We start from the raw sequence: 17,223 nt of genomic DNA, 5'->3' as shown, positions 1-17,223 counted from the left end.
GATCGGCTAATGGCAAACAAGCCGTGTCAACTACAAACTAAAAGTACAGCTATTATGCTCGTAAACAAGTTAGTGTTAAAAAAACAAATACATAATGTGTTCTTGTATTTAACTGCTGAAAACGCTGTTATCAAGGTCATTTCCTTAGTAGGATATGTCAGAGTTCAACATGTGGGAGCACAGGGACGATAGACGAGTTTCTCACTAGTAATTACAAGTTGGAGGGGCGTTCGTGTGGATTTTCCTCAGTCGTATCGAGATGTCATTAGTAACAGAGCTAAAACCACCTTGTCAGAGAAAGAAATCTCACATAAACTTGAACATTCAGTCATCCGTCATTAAATAAAACCCGTTTGCATTCATCAAGCACATTCACATGTTTAGATATACTTGGATTTGATTGATCTATCATTCAATAAAATGATTTTGTCTTCATAACATTCACTAGCATTTGGGTCATTGTAAGGGCAACCCCATTCAAAATAAGAGGAAAACGTCATATCAAAATAATAATTCAGATGTTTTATTTGATTGATAATTAAGCCCACTTTCTGATAAATCAATTCATTTGAATAAAATCAATATGGACTATGGGGTTTAAAATTAAAAGCAAATAATATATACCAACGTCCATTGAAAAGGTCCTGATACCTTAGTTCCACAGGGTCCTGTTAAAAAGCAGTGCAATGAGGGTAAACAGTGGTTACAAAAGAAGTAGGCTGAAGTTACCAACAGACACTGATCTAAGACACTTTTTGAAAAATAATTGTATTCCCCCCACATGGGTTAGAATTTAGGAAATGTAAGCTTATCCTAGATTTGTAGCTGTGGACTACCCTTACTCAAGATCAATTCAGTGCTCAATTCAGTGCTTGACCCTTTTCCCCGAAGTGTGTACTCATTCACTCCCCCACAATGGATTTAAAAGCATTGGATTGGTGTGAACATTTTCACACCAATCTAATTATTTTCAACCCTTAAGGGAGGGTGAATGAGTACATACTTCGGTGAGAAGGGAGAGAAAATGGAATTCGGCTCCAGAGAGGTAAGAGTAGGTTCTTCACCTGCGGCCCACACTCATAGGGTAGGTCAGAAACAGAGCATTTTGGGAAATGAAGTGCTTTTTCAGGACAAAGAACCCCCAAGGCATTCCTAGACTATTTGTAGTGGTTATAAAGGAAGAGCAGGAGTACATTATATTTATATTTTGTGTTTTTTAATGTTATTATTGTCTCTCACAAGAGACATATATAAAATGTTTACTATTCCTAGGCTTTATGAACACGACTGTATGTGCCATTGACATGATGACCTATGCTAGTCTATTTTAGCATTGACCCCCTCACTCCTTTTACAGAGGGCTGCTGGCCTAGGTGTTTGTTCACCCTGTTTGGTGTACTGAAGGGCGGGAACAGCAATGCTGATGATGACCCGGTACCTTTCAGGGTGCTGTGATGTCATCACTTTGAGACCAAACCAACAGAACGGCAGAGCGGAGATGTGGCTCCGTCGTCAACAGTTACAAAACAAACAACGAAACACCCCGCTGACATGTCCCCAACAGATCTGCATCAGTTCTGTCTCCAGTGCTGTCTTTAGACCAGACATCTCCTGAGGATGGTAGTTTCGCATCGGTGCTCTTTCTCTCTCTCTCATTCATTCACTCGCACTCTCTGTGTGTTTTACCAAGTTTGGCCTCTTTCCTCTTGCCTCTCCCGTCCCATTTGGGCACTCTTACCAGCAGCAGGGCGACGGCTGCTAACGCCAGCCCCACCCCCAGACTCGGCGGCCCGCAGGGACTAAACTCCTGGGCCAGCCCCGAAAGCAGGGGGGCGAGCACCCGACCCACCGCCGTCACCGACTGCCCTGCCCCGATTAGGGTGCCACTGGCGTGAGCTCCCCCTTTCTGCAACTCAAGGTCGGTGATGCAGGTGCGTCCGATGGTCGTGGAGATGGCGAAGAAAGTGGAACTTAACAACACGTGCCAGACACTGGGCGCCATGGCATAGAGCAGGATCAGGCAACACGTGAGGACTGTAGAGTGTAGCAACAGCGCCGGCATGTCGTTACCGTACAGTTTGGTGACGGGCCCCACCAAGCAGCCGGCCAAGGCCCCCAGGGTAGAGCTGTAGCTAATTAGATAACCTGTGGCTTTGGGCTTCAGCATGAAGCGCTCCTCCATGGCCAGAGAAAAGTTGCTGTAGTAAAGCATAATGGCGATGGCCATGAGCAGACGCACCAGGAACAGGTCCCACATGTCCGAGGAGGCCACCGTGCGGATCTTGGAGCCCACTGAGGAGAGCTGACGCCAGGCAGGTTGGAGCAGTGACACCTCCCCCCAGTCCAGGTCCCAGCTCCAGACCCTCTGGTTCGTTTCTGGAGCCCCCGATCCTGTGACTGCTGCCCCCGACGCTGTAGTGTGGTTGTTGCCATGGGATGAGTTTTGCTGTGTCGAGGTGACGTGGTTGTCATTGACGTAGCAGCTGGCTTTACTAGCGCTGCTGTTGTAGTTAGCATTGGCCTGTGGGGTTAGCGCATCGCTCCAGGGAAGCAGCCAAACCAGACCTGGATGGAACACGACAAACACCAGGTTAGAAAGCACATAGACTGGCTAGGTATTTGCTGTATGATAATATCTGATTCTATCTGACTGGAAGAGGAGGGAGGGGGGGGGGGGGGGGGGGCAGAGACACTACAGGCACATCAAAGCCGGGACTGAGGGACTGAAAAACAGCTTCTATCTCCAGGCCATCAGACTGGTGGTCAGCCAGGTGGTGCACACTCACTCACACAAAACACACACACAAGCTATCACACACCTCATACACATGAGTTCTCCTGCACTCACATATACACTCACTAACACACACACTCCCATACTAACAACACACACACTTACACACAATCACTCACAATCACACACAGCCAACACTGCTGTCCCATGTTATAGAGACATTAAACACTGGACACTTCCCATTTCTTTTATACAGTTTTTCACACTGTGTATTTACATTCTGTATTCTTCACAAAGCTCATTCTAATGAAAAAAAAAATCACTGAATCACTGAAGCTGGAGTCTTATATCTCCCTCTCTAACTTTAAGCATCAGCTGTCAGAGCAGCTTACTGATCACTGTACCTGTACACAGCCAATCTGTAAATAGCACATCCATCTACCTCATCCCCATATTGCTATTTATCCTCTTGCTCTTTTGCACCCCAGTATCTCTATATCATCTGCACATCTATCACTCCAGTGTGAATGCTAAATTGTAATTAATTTGCCTCTATGGTCTATTTATTGCCTTACCTCCCTACTTTTGCACACACTGTACATAGATTTTTTCTATTGTGTTATTGACTCTACGTTTGTTTATGTGTAACTCTGTGTTGTTGTTTTTGTCGCACTGCTTTGCTTTATCTTGGCCAGGTCGCAGTTGTAAATGGGACCTTGTTCTCAACTGGCCTACCTTGTTTAATGAAGGGGAAATAAAAATAAATATAAAAAAACATCTACTACTGTACATTGCATTTTAGTTACACTGTTTATACACACCACATATTTATTTATATACTGGATTCTTGATATGGCTCATTCTAATATATCTACTGCTGTACATATCATTCTTAGTATATCTTGTGTAAATTAATCTGATGTATACATGTATAGATTGCATTTGGATTACCGATACAGTGCTATTTGGGTTGGATTCGTTCCGATATTTCTTGATTTCTTGTTTTAAAATGTTTGACTTGTGTACTTGTTTGGCATTTTACTGCATTGTCAGGAGATAGTAACACAAGCATTTCAATGCACTCGCTATATCTGCTAAACTGTGCACGTGACCAATAAACTTTGATTTTATTTTCACTATATTGCTTGCACCTATCCCATCCTTTCACATTCACAGAGTGCCTAGAATTAAGATGTGATTTAGAATTGGTGGGAATTGGGAAAACCAACATAATTGCCTTACACCACCTTTGCCTACTCTCCTGCTCCTCCCCTCTCTCCTTGCCCCTCACTCCCTTCATCTTCCCTCTCCCCATCCACCTGTGTTGAGGAGGAAGATTGCGGCGCAGGTGAAGGAGGAGGTGTAGAAGCCCCCCTCGTGCTCTGTAAGGTATCCCCCCACCACGGGTCCCAAGATGAAGCCCACGCTGGAGGCAGCATTGAAGTGTCCCATCACCAGGGGGCGCTCCGCCTCAGACACCAGGTCAGACAGCAAGGCCCGGCAGATAGACAGGGAGTGCTTGAACAGCCCTGGAGGACAGAGAGAGGGGGAAAGGACACGACACAGATAAAAATACTGAACAAAAATATAAATGCAACATGTAAAGTGTTGGTCCCATACTTCATGAGCTGAAATAAGAGATCCCAGAAATGTCCCATATACACAAAATGCTTATTTCTCTCAAATTGTGTGTACAAATGTGTTTACTTCCCTGTTAGTGAGCATTTCTCCTTTGTAAACACACCAACCCAGGAATTCCACATCCAGCTTCTTTACCAGCGGGATCGTCTAAGACCAGCCACCAGGACAGCTGATGAAACTGTGGGTTCGCACAACCTGTCAGAAACCGTCTCAGGGAAGCTCATCTGCTTTCTTGTCGTCCTCACCAGGGTCTTGACCTGACTGCAGTTTGGCGTCGTAACCGACTAAAGCGGGTAAATGCTCACCTTCGATGGCCACTGGCACCCTGGAGAAGTGTGCCCTTCACGGATGAATCCCGGTTTCAACTGTACCGGGCAGATGGCAGACAGCGTGTATGGTGTTGTGTGGGCAAGTTGTTTGTGGATGTCAATGTTGTGAACAGAGTGCCTCATGGTGGCGGTGGGGTTTTGATATGTGTAGGCATTAGCTACAGACAATGGACACAATTGCATTTTATCGATGGCAATTAGAATGCACAGAGATACAGTGACGAGATCCTGAGGCCCATTGTTGTGACATTCATCTGCCGCCATCACCTCATGTTTCAGCATGATGATGCACGGCCCCATGTCATAAGGATGTGTACACAATTCCTGGAAGCTGAAACTGTCCCAGTTCTTCCATGTCCTGCATACTCACCAGCCATGTCACCCATTGAGGATGTTTGGGATGCTCTGGATCTACGTGTACGACAGCATGTTCAAGTTCCTGCCAATATCCAGAAACTCCGCACAGCCATTGAAGAGGAGTGGGACAACATTCCACAGGCCACAATCAACAGCCTGATCAACTCTATGCGAATGAGATGTGTCGCGCTGCATGAGGCAAATGGTAGTCCCACCAGATACTGACTGGTTTTCTGATACAAGCCCCTACCTTCTTTTTTAAGGCATCTGTAAACAACAGATGCATATCTGTATTCCCAGCCATGTAAAATCAATAGATTAAGGCCAGATGTATTTATTTCAATTGACTGATTTCCTTATATGAACTGTAACTCAGTAAAATCTTGGAAATTGTTGCAGGTTGCATTTCTATTTTTGTTATATTTGTGTGCAACAGAATGTAACTGATGAATTATGTCTGTATGTATTTATGTAGGTAGTGGACATCACGGTGCAATCAAATTGACCCTTTGTGGAACATCAAAGTATTTTCTTGTTTTAACATACATGTGATTAAGATTCACATAAAAGGTAGAGCTCTTTCAAGGCCAAAGCCTCTGAAGCAGGACGTTTCCCCCCAGACAGACTCACCCACAGGGATCCTAGCCAGGACAAACAGGCCGATGCTGGTGGACATCCCCAGCAGGCCGTAGCCCAGAGCACTCAGCAGCAGACACGTCAGCATAGAGTACCGCCTCCCCACCACGTCACTCCAGCTGCCCTGCCAATCACAACCACCATCATCACATCACGGGAAGTGGCATATAGGAAAGAGTAGTATTTTCTCACATAACAACACAAGGCATTAAACATCTCCACAATGTTGCTGGATACAGTGTTCATCTCAATGGTTAGTACTGGCTTCCTTTCCTTCAAAGCCCCAGGTAGACGAGGAAAGGAATCCACTTAAAACTATTGAGATGCAGCCTGGCTGCCCAACAAACAACATATGTATGAGATAATGAGAGCCTGCCCCTCTCTCTGAGGTCGTAACACGAGGACATGAGTGTGAGTGGTCAGGTGACCCCAAACAAAGGAATTCCACAGCCTGGTCCCCTTGGCCAAGCAACCCAGGCGCCTCCACTCAGTCTCTCATTACACTGATATATGAATGACACACACACACACACACACACACACACACCTTCTATGCACAACTAGAAATACACACACACACGTAGGTGGGCCTACACACGCAAACACATAACACAAAACTTGACTAGATAGCGTGCATGTAGAAATGGACACACACACACACACACACACACACACACACACACCACACACACACACACACACACACACACACACACAATGACGATATAATGAAATCAGGGTAAATTGAATTTGCTGTGTTCTGGATGTGGCCTGTGAGGATTACCATAGAGACCTGGCTGTTCCCTCTTCCCTCCATCACACTATCCCTCCCTGCCTGTCTGTTCACTGGGACCACAAATGACTCCTTCTCCTCCTTTAATTTGTCTCATGACCCCTGAGATTTAAACCAATTTCAGGAGACCAAGAGGGAGGGGGGAGTGCCTTACACAACTCAAGTATGAGAATCTCGATCTCTCTTCAGAGAAGGCCTCACTCAGTGTACAGTAACAAGTCAGCCTTGTTAAGAGACATGGATTCAGAGGAATGTGTGGATGTTAATTGAGTGTTAGTGGTTAGGGCATGGTGGAGCATCCAGCTCCAGTCCACTGCTGGTGTACAATCAGAACTTCAGATGTTGACAAATGACACAAACACCATGTCAGGAGATGTCTTATGGTAGGGTTGTGTGTGTGTGTGTGTGTAAGTGTAACCGATGTGAAATGGCTAGTTAGTTAGCGGTGGTGCGCGCTAATAGCGTTTCAATCGGTGACGTCACTCGCTCTGAGACTTGAAGTAGGGTTTCCCCTTGCGTTGCAAGGGCCGCGGCTTTTGTGGCGCGATGGGTAACGATGCTTCGTGGGGTGTCAGTTGTTGATGTGTGCAAGGGTCCCTGGTTCGAGCCCAGGTTGGGGCGAAGAGAGGGACGGAACCTACACTGTTACATAAGCATCACACTGGTATAGCACAAGGCATACAGTACTACAACACAAATACCTGTCTTCAGAACACCAAGTCAATACTTACAACTATAGTGCTAGAGAACAGTTGTAGGATCCCATATGTAGAGCCTGAAACATGAATCAATGCATTAGGTACAGATTATGGCACATTATGATTACAGCTAGTCTACAATGCATGCCGCTATAGCGCTTTGCATAAACTATCAGACCCCGTGACCTCAATCAGCACCCACAGCTATATGAAATTAGAGATATGATTGAGCACATCAGCTGGTGATTTCAAACAGTTACGCTACTCGCCATTCCTTAATCTGTTGTCCTTAGATGCCTGATGTCCTCAGAGGTCTTCTTCATTTTGTTCCATACAATATTTGTCAATATTTAATGCATTAAAAGGAATTTTACAATGTATTGGTTTGCCTGCTCCTGCTAAATTATACCACCACGTCTGATGTACTGTATGAAAACATCTTACAAACTTTGACGCTGATGTGAACTCTTCCATATTTACAGTGTTATATCACCATCATCCCACCTACCTACTAAGCCTGCCACAGTGGGGCTGGCACCCAGGGCCTTGACATGGTGACTCAGCAGGGGAATGATCATGCTTACCCCAAACAGGTCCTGTTGAGGAGAGAGAGAGAAAATAAATGATGAATGACACCAAAGACTTGAGTGACCGCAGTAGGTGTACATTCAGTTTAAACACCGTTGAGCTACAGTAACTACATTGTCACAGACATTAAATAGACATGTCAACAAACAATAACCAAAACAAAAACCCAGGAAGCAGTTGAATGATCAGAGGTTGACCTATCAATCGCCAATGTAAACACAGTCACATTAAGGGTTAATGTGAAGGTGACCGGCCTGACAAATCACCCTTTCTAATATTCAGCACGCACCATCGCTACAGTCTGCTTTAAAAAGTTCAAACTGTTTATAAAGGGTGGGGTTCACAAACGCTGCAACTTATATTCAGCAGGGTAATGAGGCATTAGAGATTCATTTGTTACGTCTGTGGAACCGGTTTATTCAAAAGGACAATGACTGAATCAAACATAGTGAAGCAACTGCATGACAAACCACCAGTGTTGTTGGAGATAGTTTCTTCTCTGTGGATGGGCTGGTATCTCCAGGGCTGCTCTGTGGCTGGAGGTAGAGAGATCAGCTAGAGACCTAGGGTATACCAGTTTTTTTCTAGCCTGATGTTTCGTGGGTGTGCCACAGAGAGAGTTCAGGGCCTGAGGAGAGAAATAGACACTCTCCCAACCTGTTGATCTGCATTTGTGAGGCCATCTCCAGAGAGGCTCTTGCCAGAGACTTGATTGAAGTCACACTGTAGCTCCTGCTGTCTCACTGCCCTACCCATTAAACTAACTGTTTGATTCTCCCTCAGTTCAACTCTACTTCTGTATTCAAACTGGGCACAAACATATGGTGTGTGGGAGTTAGTGCATGTGTGTGTGCCCTTGAGCAAGGCACTTAATTGCTCCTGCAAGGCACCCGAATTGCTCCTGTAAATTGCACTGGATGAGAGCATCTGCTAGCTGACTCAAATGTAAAATAAATAAATAAATAAATAGTGTGTGTGTGTGTGTGTGTGTGTGAGAGAGAGAGAGAGGATCAGAGCATTCACAAGGGAATATTCTTTGGGTGAGAATGTTCATGAGATGTTCTGTAGCATTCACTTCCATTCATTTTATCTGGATTGCATTACACACAGAAAACGTTTAGCATACACCCAATATGTCTTCAAAATGATCTGTGTCACTCGAGTTCTGTGAGTTTACATTATGTTAAGTGTGTGTCCAGTCCACAATCCACATCAGATTAAATAAACAATACATCAATCTAATCCTGTACAACAGGATATTTATGTTTATCCTACTGAGTTTTACAGAGTCAGTGTGATGTTCTTGCGAACACCCTGAGCATCTCAGAATAACAAGTCCTTCCGAGGCGAACTCAGATTTCCAAGGACTGGATTCTGCTGGACAGGTTGTTTTGACAGTGCTATGACAGGGCTCAACCCGCCTCTTCTAAATAGCTGGATCAGCATTTGAGTGAATGGAGAACAATCGAGTAGGCTGTTTAATACATCTGATGTATTTTGTGGTAGCCTGCAGGTCAGCTTCTCATATGCCATGATGGAGCAAGGAGCCGCCTAAACCAGAATAATATTTGACATAGCCTAAAGCCCCTAATGTCCTGATATAGCCTCTGTAAAATTGACTACAGCCAACAGATCAATAAACTGATGTCATCGCCAATCATTTGCCTCAACAGTAAGGTTGTGTCCACAGCGAATACTGCTGTTCTATAACCTTTTAGGAAAGAAATGAAAGAATGACAGCAATACCAAACGTTCTCAAAAGTAGCCACATCTTCAACAAAGGTTATGTTGCACTTACCATGAACCCCACCACATAGACACATTGTATAATCCGCTTTCGTCTCCTTGGTATCTGATTTAATATGCTACATTTCGCGTTATTCATTCTCCCGCAATGACAGCTCACCGATTGTCAATGCGGAAACGCTCACTGGCTGCTACAATGCCGATCAACCATAACGAAGACAGTACAGTATGAAGATAGGCTACAACTGCTTCTCCAATAGAAATCCCCGATCACAATTGTAGGCGATGTCATGGCGACGTTGGCTCGCTAAACTCACGCGTAGAAACACCTCAGTCGGGTCGGTCGTCTCCTGCAGAACTGCGCATGTGCACGCCATCAAATCAACGGCACTTCTTCGATATAAAGTCGTTTTTGAAGGAAATTAAAAGCGATCAGTTTGTCACTTTCACGAGATTGAAGTAATAACATATTAAACTACTTAATACATTGCCTTGAATTTAGGTTGTGCTATTAGATTTTGAGAAGATTAACAACTAAGGAATATTTTTTTACTTCTCTCATTGACTTCAAAACCCCCAAACCTCGGCATAGTCTGTTTGGTCTGTTTCGCAAGCGTTCCTGGAAGTCTCGCGATGTTGCGCCTATGGGTGTAGAAACTCTGTGACTATAACAAAGAACACCACCCGGTCCGTGCGTTAACCGCTCTCTTCAGGGATGTTCGTGTTCGATTCAACTTCCCGAGAACCGCAAGTCATTCTGTTGATGAATTGTCAATATTTTAATATTCGGCAGAAAATAGCCTACATTTAATCAATGTGGATTAATTGAAGCGTCATGTGAATGTTTGAGCTGCTGAGGTCTCATCTCATCCCATTTGGTCCAACGAGAGCTCCACCAGATGGCATCGACCTGACGTCAGACAAGGCCAAGCGATGTATTTTAATATAGTTAGTTGTCAGTCACAAGGGCACCATACAGCTCTGATGGGAACAAGACACTCAGAATAGAATATAAATTGATATATACAATATAATAGAAAATATCTATTCTTCTATTCTGGACTCTTTGTTATTCTGCATACATTCGGTCTCACTTGGTATCACTGCACAAACCTGCTTGCAATTATAAAGTCATTACTTAAATAGGTATGATAAATAAAGTAATGTGTCTGACAGCCAAGGGACATGCACTGGACAACAATGTTCCAGGTGAAGTCAGGTGTTTTACTTACAGCATGGTGATCACTGACTGGCAGTCGACTTGAATATATACAAATAGATCCAGAAATACTAAGAAAAGGCTAGAATAAACACATCTAGCAAACATTATTTTCAGTGTACTACAGGTATTTACTATTGAGTTGCACTTGCTGAGAATGACATGTTCTGACTGCAATGTTGGCACAAAGCCACATTGTCACAGGTAGAAAGATTGCTCATAAAATGCAATAACACTGTAGCATGCAGTAATGGCACGTGTCTGTGATTGGGTAAGTGGTAAAAGTAGGAACGTTTTATGGTTGCTTTTACTCCACCTACTGGACGCGGCTGGAACATTAAATGCTGCCCCTTCTCACTATGCATTCCACTTTTCTAGCATCTTTCATCGAAGATCTGGACTTGCAGACTTATCACTGGCATATCTCATGCTGTCATAGCAGGTAGATGAAGGCATTCCCTTCCTCATTCTCATCGTCTTCAGGCCCAGGGCCCCAGAGGTTGAGTTCTCCAGGGGAGAATCTCAGTTGCGTTTCCTAGATTCTCCGCATCCTCTGACTCCTCTTTCCTCGCCTCCTCAATTCCCATTGGATGAAAAGGTCAGAGGGACCTTCTTGTCCAATGGGTTTTGAAAAGGAGGTGAGATGACGCACAAATCAAGGAAATGCAATGGAGATTCTCCCAAGGTATCAGGTTAGTTGATCTGATCTGATCACACACACACACACACACACACACACACACACACACACACACACACTGTGGGAAAGCTAAGTCAGCCTCTGTTTATAGACAGTATGTCTAGTGGAATTTTGTTTACCCATGGTGTGTAGCGGGACTGAAGGGGTGTGGAGTGTGGATATCAGGTTGCAGCTGTGTATACTGTGTTGAACAGCTGAGACACTGATAGTTCCCAAAGAACTACACACACACACTAAACATGCAGGTGAGACACGCAGCAGGCTATCTAATGTATGGTGCATACACAAATAAAAGCTCTGTTCAAACTATCAGTCTCAGTCGGCTTACATGATGGGAAGTGCTTTAAAGACCAACATAAATGTAATCTGTTGCCTGAGATCCCCAATGCGCTCTGTTTGTGTGTAATAAAGTAGCAATGTGATATAATAAAGTAGCAGTATGATGTAATATAGTAACAGTATGATATAATAAAGTAACGGTATGATGTAATAAAGTAACAGTATGATGTAATATAGTAACAATATGATGTAATAAAGTAACAGTATACAGTAACAGATGTATAGTGCTGGCAGTTAACCAAAATTTCAGTTATTGTTTGGTTTTTAAACAACTAATTGACCAACATCGGTTAAATTATTTGAATTCCATTTCATTCGTTTTTATCTGTGAGCTCAATGCGCTCATTTCACAGTTTCTCTGGAGATCGATCAGATCCAGCCATAACTGTGCGATGTAGTAGGGAGTTGTAGTTTCCAACAGGCCAATATTCCACATAGTTTAGCGCATAAAACGTTGTATTTGACTACAATGACCACAATTCATTGGGCATCTACTTGTCCGGTCTGTGCTTCTTTTCGTCTGCCACACCGACAGCGTCATTGCGCAAAAAATAGTATGCAGCATCATCTGGATATGTATGCAACAAAAGTTCAACATTCACCTTCTGCTACCATTTCTGTCAAGCCATCTACGTTTGACGAATACGTTCGATAAATCCAACATATGCACCACACCAAACGCACTGCCTCTGCAACGCAATGCTGCTAGGCAAACACAGCGTTTCATTGGAAAATAATGTAATTCTTGTGTACCAAAATGCAAAACGCTGTTGGTGTGTTTGAAGTGATATGTGTTGAGCATAATGCACGATTGTAAGGGGATATAGAGAGCAGCTGTTGCTTCGCAAGGTATCTCTAACTGAAAATGCATGATCTAAGTGATTGATAGTCGGCATTCAGTGGCAGGTAGCCTAGCGGTTAAGAGCGTTAGACCAGTAACCGAAAAGTCGTTGGTTCAAATTCCCGAGGTGACTAGGTGAAAAATCAGTTTATGTTCCCTTGAGCAAGACACTTAACCCTAGTCACTCTGGATAAGTGTGTCTGCTAAATGACTTAACATGTAATTAATTACAAGTGTGCCTTATTTATTTTGAAGAACTACCAAATAGTGATTTTGTCAGACAGCATAGGCAGTAGCGCCATTAAAGATGAGATGATGACTTGGAATTAAATAATAAAGTAATCAAATAATACAGCATTCAACCCAAATAATCGAAACCAAAATCGAAAACCGTGATTATTTTTGAATAATCGAACCAAAACCCGAACCGACATCAAAAAGCACTAGTCACTCAGCACCAAGGATGTAATAAAGTAACAGTATGATGTGCTCTTATCTCCATCTCTCTGGAGAGTGACACAGAGGGATCAAAGAGACCCACTGGAAATCTCTCAGCTTATCAGACCATGGCTCTCACAACAACAAACAACCTTAGGCTTGCTTGCTTTATTCCTTTATTCCTTTTGTGCTTCTGTGCAAAGTGCTTATTTGTTATTTTTCTGCCCCTGAACTGTGTTTTTCAGCCAGGTCACCTGTGATACAAGTCAGTTTTTTATTTTTATTTTTCAAAAAATTGTGTTATCAACAAATATCAACAAACAAAAGAGGAATAGTCACATGCAAACAAGCATACATACAAACTATTTACATTGGCAGGAATCCTAAACAAACAAATCATATTCATTAATAATATAACAAGTTTTAATTTCCTTTTTGTTTTTCATTTTAGTTAAAGTAGTGCCATATTGTTTAAATCAAATCAAATGTATTTATAAAGCCCTTCTTACATCAGCTGATATCTCAAAGTGCTGTACAGAAACCCAGCCTAAAACCCCAAACAGCAAGCAATGCAGGTGTAGAAGCACGGTGGCTAGGAAAACTCCCTAGAAAGGCCCAAAATATAGGAAGAAACCTAGAGAGGAACCAGGTTATGAGGGGTGGCCAGTTCTCTTCTGGCTGTGCCGGGTAGAGATTATAACAGAACATGGCCAAGATGTTCAAATGTTCATAAATGACCAGCATGGTCAAATAATAATAATCACAGTAGTTGTCGAGGGTGCAACAGGTCAGCACCTCAAGAGTAAATGTCAGTTGGCTTTTCATAGCCGATCATTGAGAGTATCTCTACCGCTCCTGCTGTCTCTAGAGAGTTGAAAACAGCAGGGCTGGGGCAGGTAGCATGTCCGGTGAACAGGTCAGGGTTCCATAGCCGCAGGCAGAACAGTTGAAACTGGAGCAGCAGCATGGCCAGGTGGACTGGGGACAGCAAGGAGTCATCATGCCAGGTAGTCCTGAGGCATGGTCCTAGGGCTCAGGTCCTCCGAGAGAGAGAAAGAAAGAAAGAAAGAAAGAAAGAAAGAAAGAAAGAAAGAAAGAAAGAAAGAAAGAAAGAAAGAAAGAAAGAAAGAAAGAAAGAAAGAAAGAAAGAAAGAGAGAATTAGAGAGAGCATACTTAAATTCACACAGGACACCGGATAAGACAGGAGAAATACTCCAGATATAACAGACTGACCCTAGCCCCCCGACATAAACTACTGAATTAGACCATTTGCATTTGTGAATATGAAATTTACCTAGTATTATTTGCAGTTGAATTAAATATACTATATCTTCATCTATGTCAGAATTTCTGAAATAAATCTTTATATCAAAACCATTAAATAGTACAACCGTTACTATTTTTTTTGTATCAAAAATCAGTATGTCAATCCAAAAAATTCTACTATAAATACAGGCAAAAAACAAATGCAAAATGGTCTCCTCCATTCCACAGAAATCACATTTATAGTCAATATTCAGCTTGAATCTTTCCAAAACATGTTTCACAGGATAAATTCTATGTAACATTTTAAATGAAACTTCCTGTACCTTGTTACTGATACAATATTTGTTAGCAATTTTCCATGCTTTCCCCCATTGTATATCACCATAGATATTTGGACAAAATAATCTTGCTGATTGAATTGTAGTATCACAAACAATATTCTTAATCTGTTTATTACTACATTTATCTTTGATGTTAATATTGCCAATGAATATATTTTCATGTAAATCTATGTTACTTACATCAACCACAGAGTAATTTAAAAGAAATACAACCCCCATGGAATCGCATCAAAAACAATTGCATATTCTTTCGGGGTTATTGGAATTTTAAACTTATCAAGATATTCCCCATGTGAGAGTAGATATCCATTCTCATTCAGTATCTGACCAACCAAAATAATTTTATTCTCAAACCAGTTACGAAAAAAAGAGAGACATTTTTAAATCGTATATCTTTGTTGTTCCATAGAAAGTATCTGTGAGGGGAAAAATTGTGTTTATACGCTAACATCCAAGCTAAAATTGCCTGCTTATGGAATTTGGCCAATTTTATTGGTATTTTATCAACATCAACATTTATCTCGAAGCAAAAATTCTCAACCACCAACAGAGTCAAATAAATACTTAAGGAAGACATTCCAAATACTGTTCTGGTTCTTAATATACTTCAGAATCCAATTTATTTAAAAAGTATTATTTAGAGTATTGAAATCTAAAACCTCAAGACCTCCTTGTTCTTGGGTATTAGTGAGAATATCTTTCTGTAGATAGTGAGGCTTGTTCATCCAAATAAAATGATAAAGAATCTTATCTAAGAATGTTATCCGTTACAATTTCAGGGGATAATTCAAGTGACAACGAGACATCTGGATAACTCTTCAGCTTTGGACAATAAAACCCGACCGTATAATGAAATATCTCTCAGCAACCAGAGGTTCAATTTCTTCTTTGTTTTCTCAATCATGGGGTTAAACTTTAATTCACTCTTTTGTTTTTCATCCTTGCATATAACAATTCCAAGATAAGTAACCTTATCTTTAATTGGGATACCATATACTTCCTGTAAAACACAATCCTTGAGTGGAAATAAGACTGACTTATTGATATTAATTTTCAAACCCGAAACTAAGGAAACATCTTCAACACAGGAAACTGCGATACAAGTCAGTATTCAATGTCTGAGGATGTCGGGAATGACATCCCCAGACCGGCCACTAGGGGGAACAGTGAGCTCTGGTACCTTTTTAAGTAGGTTTCACTTTAGCTAGGACACTGTGGACATGGATGGTGGATGGCTGTAAGCATGTAAGCATGTACTTCTGATTTCAAAGGTTGCAAGTTCATATCCAGTTATATAGCTTTTTTAAAAATATATATTTTTTAAGCCTATACCAAACCTTAACCCTTACCATAACCATTCAGAGTTAATGCATACGCTTAATAATTTGTAGTTAATGCCTGAACTTAACCCTAAACTTTAAACTTTGGAATTAATGCCGGAACTTAACCTTAAACAATTCGACATTTGACGTTTGGAACAACTTCGAAATTTGACGTTTGAGAAACATGGATGAATGTCTAACTCTGACGTGAGACTGTGAGAGCTGGTAGGTGTTTTTTTCCAGTTACTCTCAAAGGGGTAATGGGGGATAAAAGTATCTGTTTATAGATGTAGGATCTTCATTTGAGCCAGTTTGCTACAGCAGGAAAATATTCCTGCAGCAACAGGAAATGTGAATTATTATGTGAATTATAATTCATGGACATTTTTTGTAGGGATTGATACATTTTTCATTAGGGCAAATCAAGTCTGACATTTTAAAGTGGAAATTACAAACTTTAGAAGTCTTTTTAAACCTAGAATATGCTACAAGTTTGCATTTCCTGCTGTGCAGGAAAACTCTCAGCAACAAAAGAGTGATTAAATTAAGATCCTACATCTGCGTTCCCATCTCAGAGGAGAGGAGATAAAAGTGGAAAGTAAAGAGAAGCAGAGAAAAGCCCATAGTTGGCTTCCTGTGTCCTCAGTGGCAGCACTGTGCTAATTAGGCTGTGTGCCTCTATTGTCGATGTGCTAAATATCCCTGTGTGTGTGTGGTGTGTGTGAGTGTGTGTGGTGTGTGCGTGTATGGCAGTGTGTTTCTATGGGCAATGTGCTAAATATCCCTGTTACATGCTAATGAGCAGCCAGCTAAGCTCAGTTCCACTCACACTCAGCCAGGCCATTGGCTACAGACTGGTTGGAAAATAGCTATGTGTTTTTGTTTATAGAGTAATACTGCTCTCTATTTATACAGCGATTTTACAAGTTCTCAAATTGCTTTAAAGTGTATAGGGGTACTTACTCAGTCCACTACCAATATGTTGCACCATCCTACACTCAGAGTGCTCAGTACTTTGTTTATTTCCAATCAGAAGGGTCACTCACTGCTATAACTGTGCTAAAGTATTACGTGTGATATTAAATTACAGTAGGCTATGCTGCCAAGCCAATTAAACTGTACAGATGCCAGTGGAGTTATAAAACATTGGAGGCCCTGGCCGTTCTATCAGCCAGATCTCAGAGAAGTTAAGAGAGTTTGGCCTCACATCATCTCTGTCTCTGCTGTCATGGAG

The 17,223-nt window shown here is 42.1% G+C and overlaps 1 protein-coding gene across 1 annotated transcript; it reads right to left on the bottom strand.

Annotated features, from left to right (window-relative positions):
- Positions 1–507: 507 nt before the first annotated feature.
- Positions 508–10,458, bottom strand: LOC106581991 (solute carrier family 67 member A2). Its single transcript, XM_014164602.3, has 6 exons — positions 9,575–10,458; positions 7,697–7,784; positions 7,222–7,265; positions 5,692–5,821; positions 4,054–4,263; positions 508–2,565 (listed from the first exon to the last, which is right to left on the bottom strand). Exons 1-6 carry the CDS (start codon positions 9,659–9,661, stop codon positions 1,661–1,663), a joined length of 1,464 nt encoding a protein of 487 aa, XP_014020077.2. The 5' UTR covers positions 9,662–10,458; the 3' UTR covers positions 508–1,660.
- Positions 10,459–17,223: the final 6,765 nt, after the last annotated feature.

Source organism: Salmo salar, chromosome 21 (genome assembly GCF_965601325.2).
Source record: "Salmo salar chromosome 21, fSalSal1, whole genome shotgun sequence".
NCBI classification, from domain to species: Eukaryota; Metazoa; Chordata; class Actinopteri; order Salmoniformes; family Salmonidae; genus Salmo; species Salmo salar.
Note: the sequence above shows the minus strand (reverse complement) of the source record. Positions and strands in the feature narration are given on the sequence as shown.

Excerpts from the sequence above, each read along its gene's own strand:
- LOC106581991 (XM_014164602.3), bottom strand. The coding sequence starts at position 9,661 with ATGAATAACGCGAAATGTAGCATATTAAATCAGATACCAAGGAGACGA. Across the intron at positions 7,785-9,574 it reads TCTATGTGGTGGGGTTCATG|GACCTGTTTGGGGTAAGCAT; the intron begins GTAAGTGCAACA and ends TCTCCTCAACAG. Across the intron at positions 5,822-7,221 it reads TGTTCTCTAGCACTATAGTT|GGCAGCTGGAGTGACGTGGT; the intron begins GTAAGTATTGAC and ends TGTGATTGGCAG.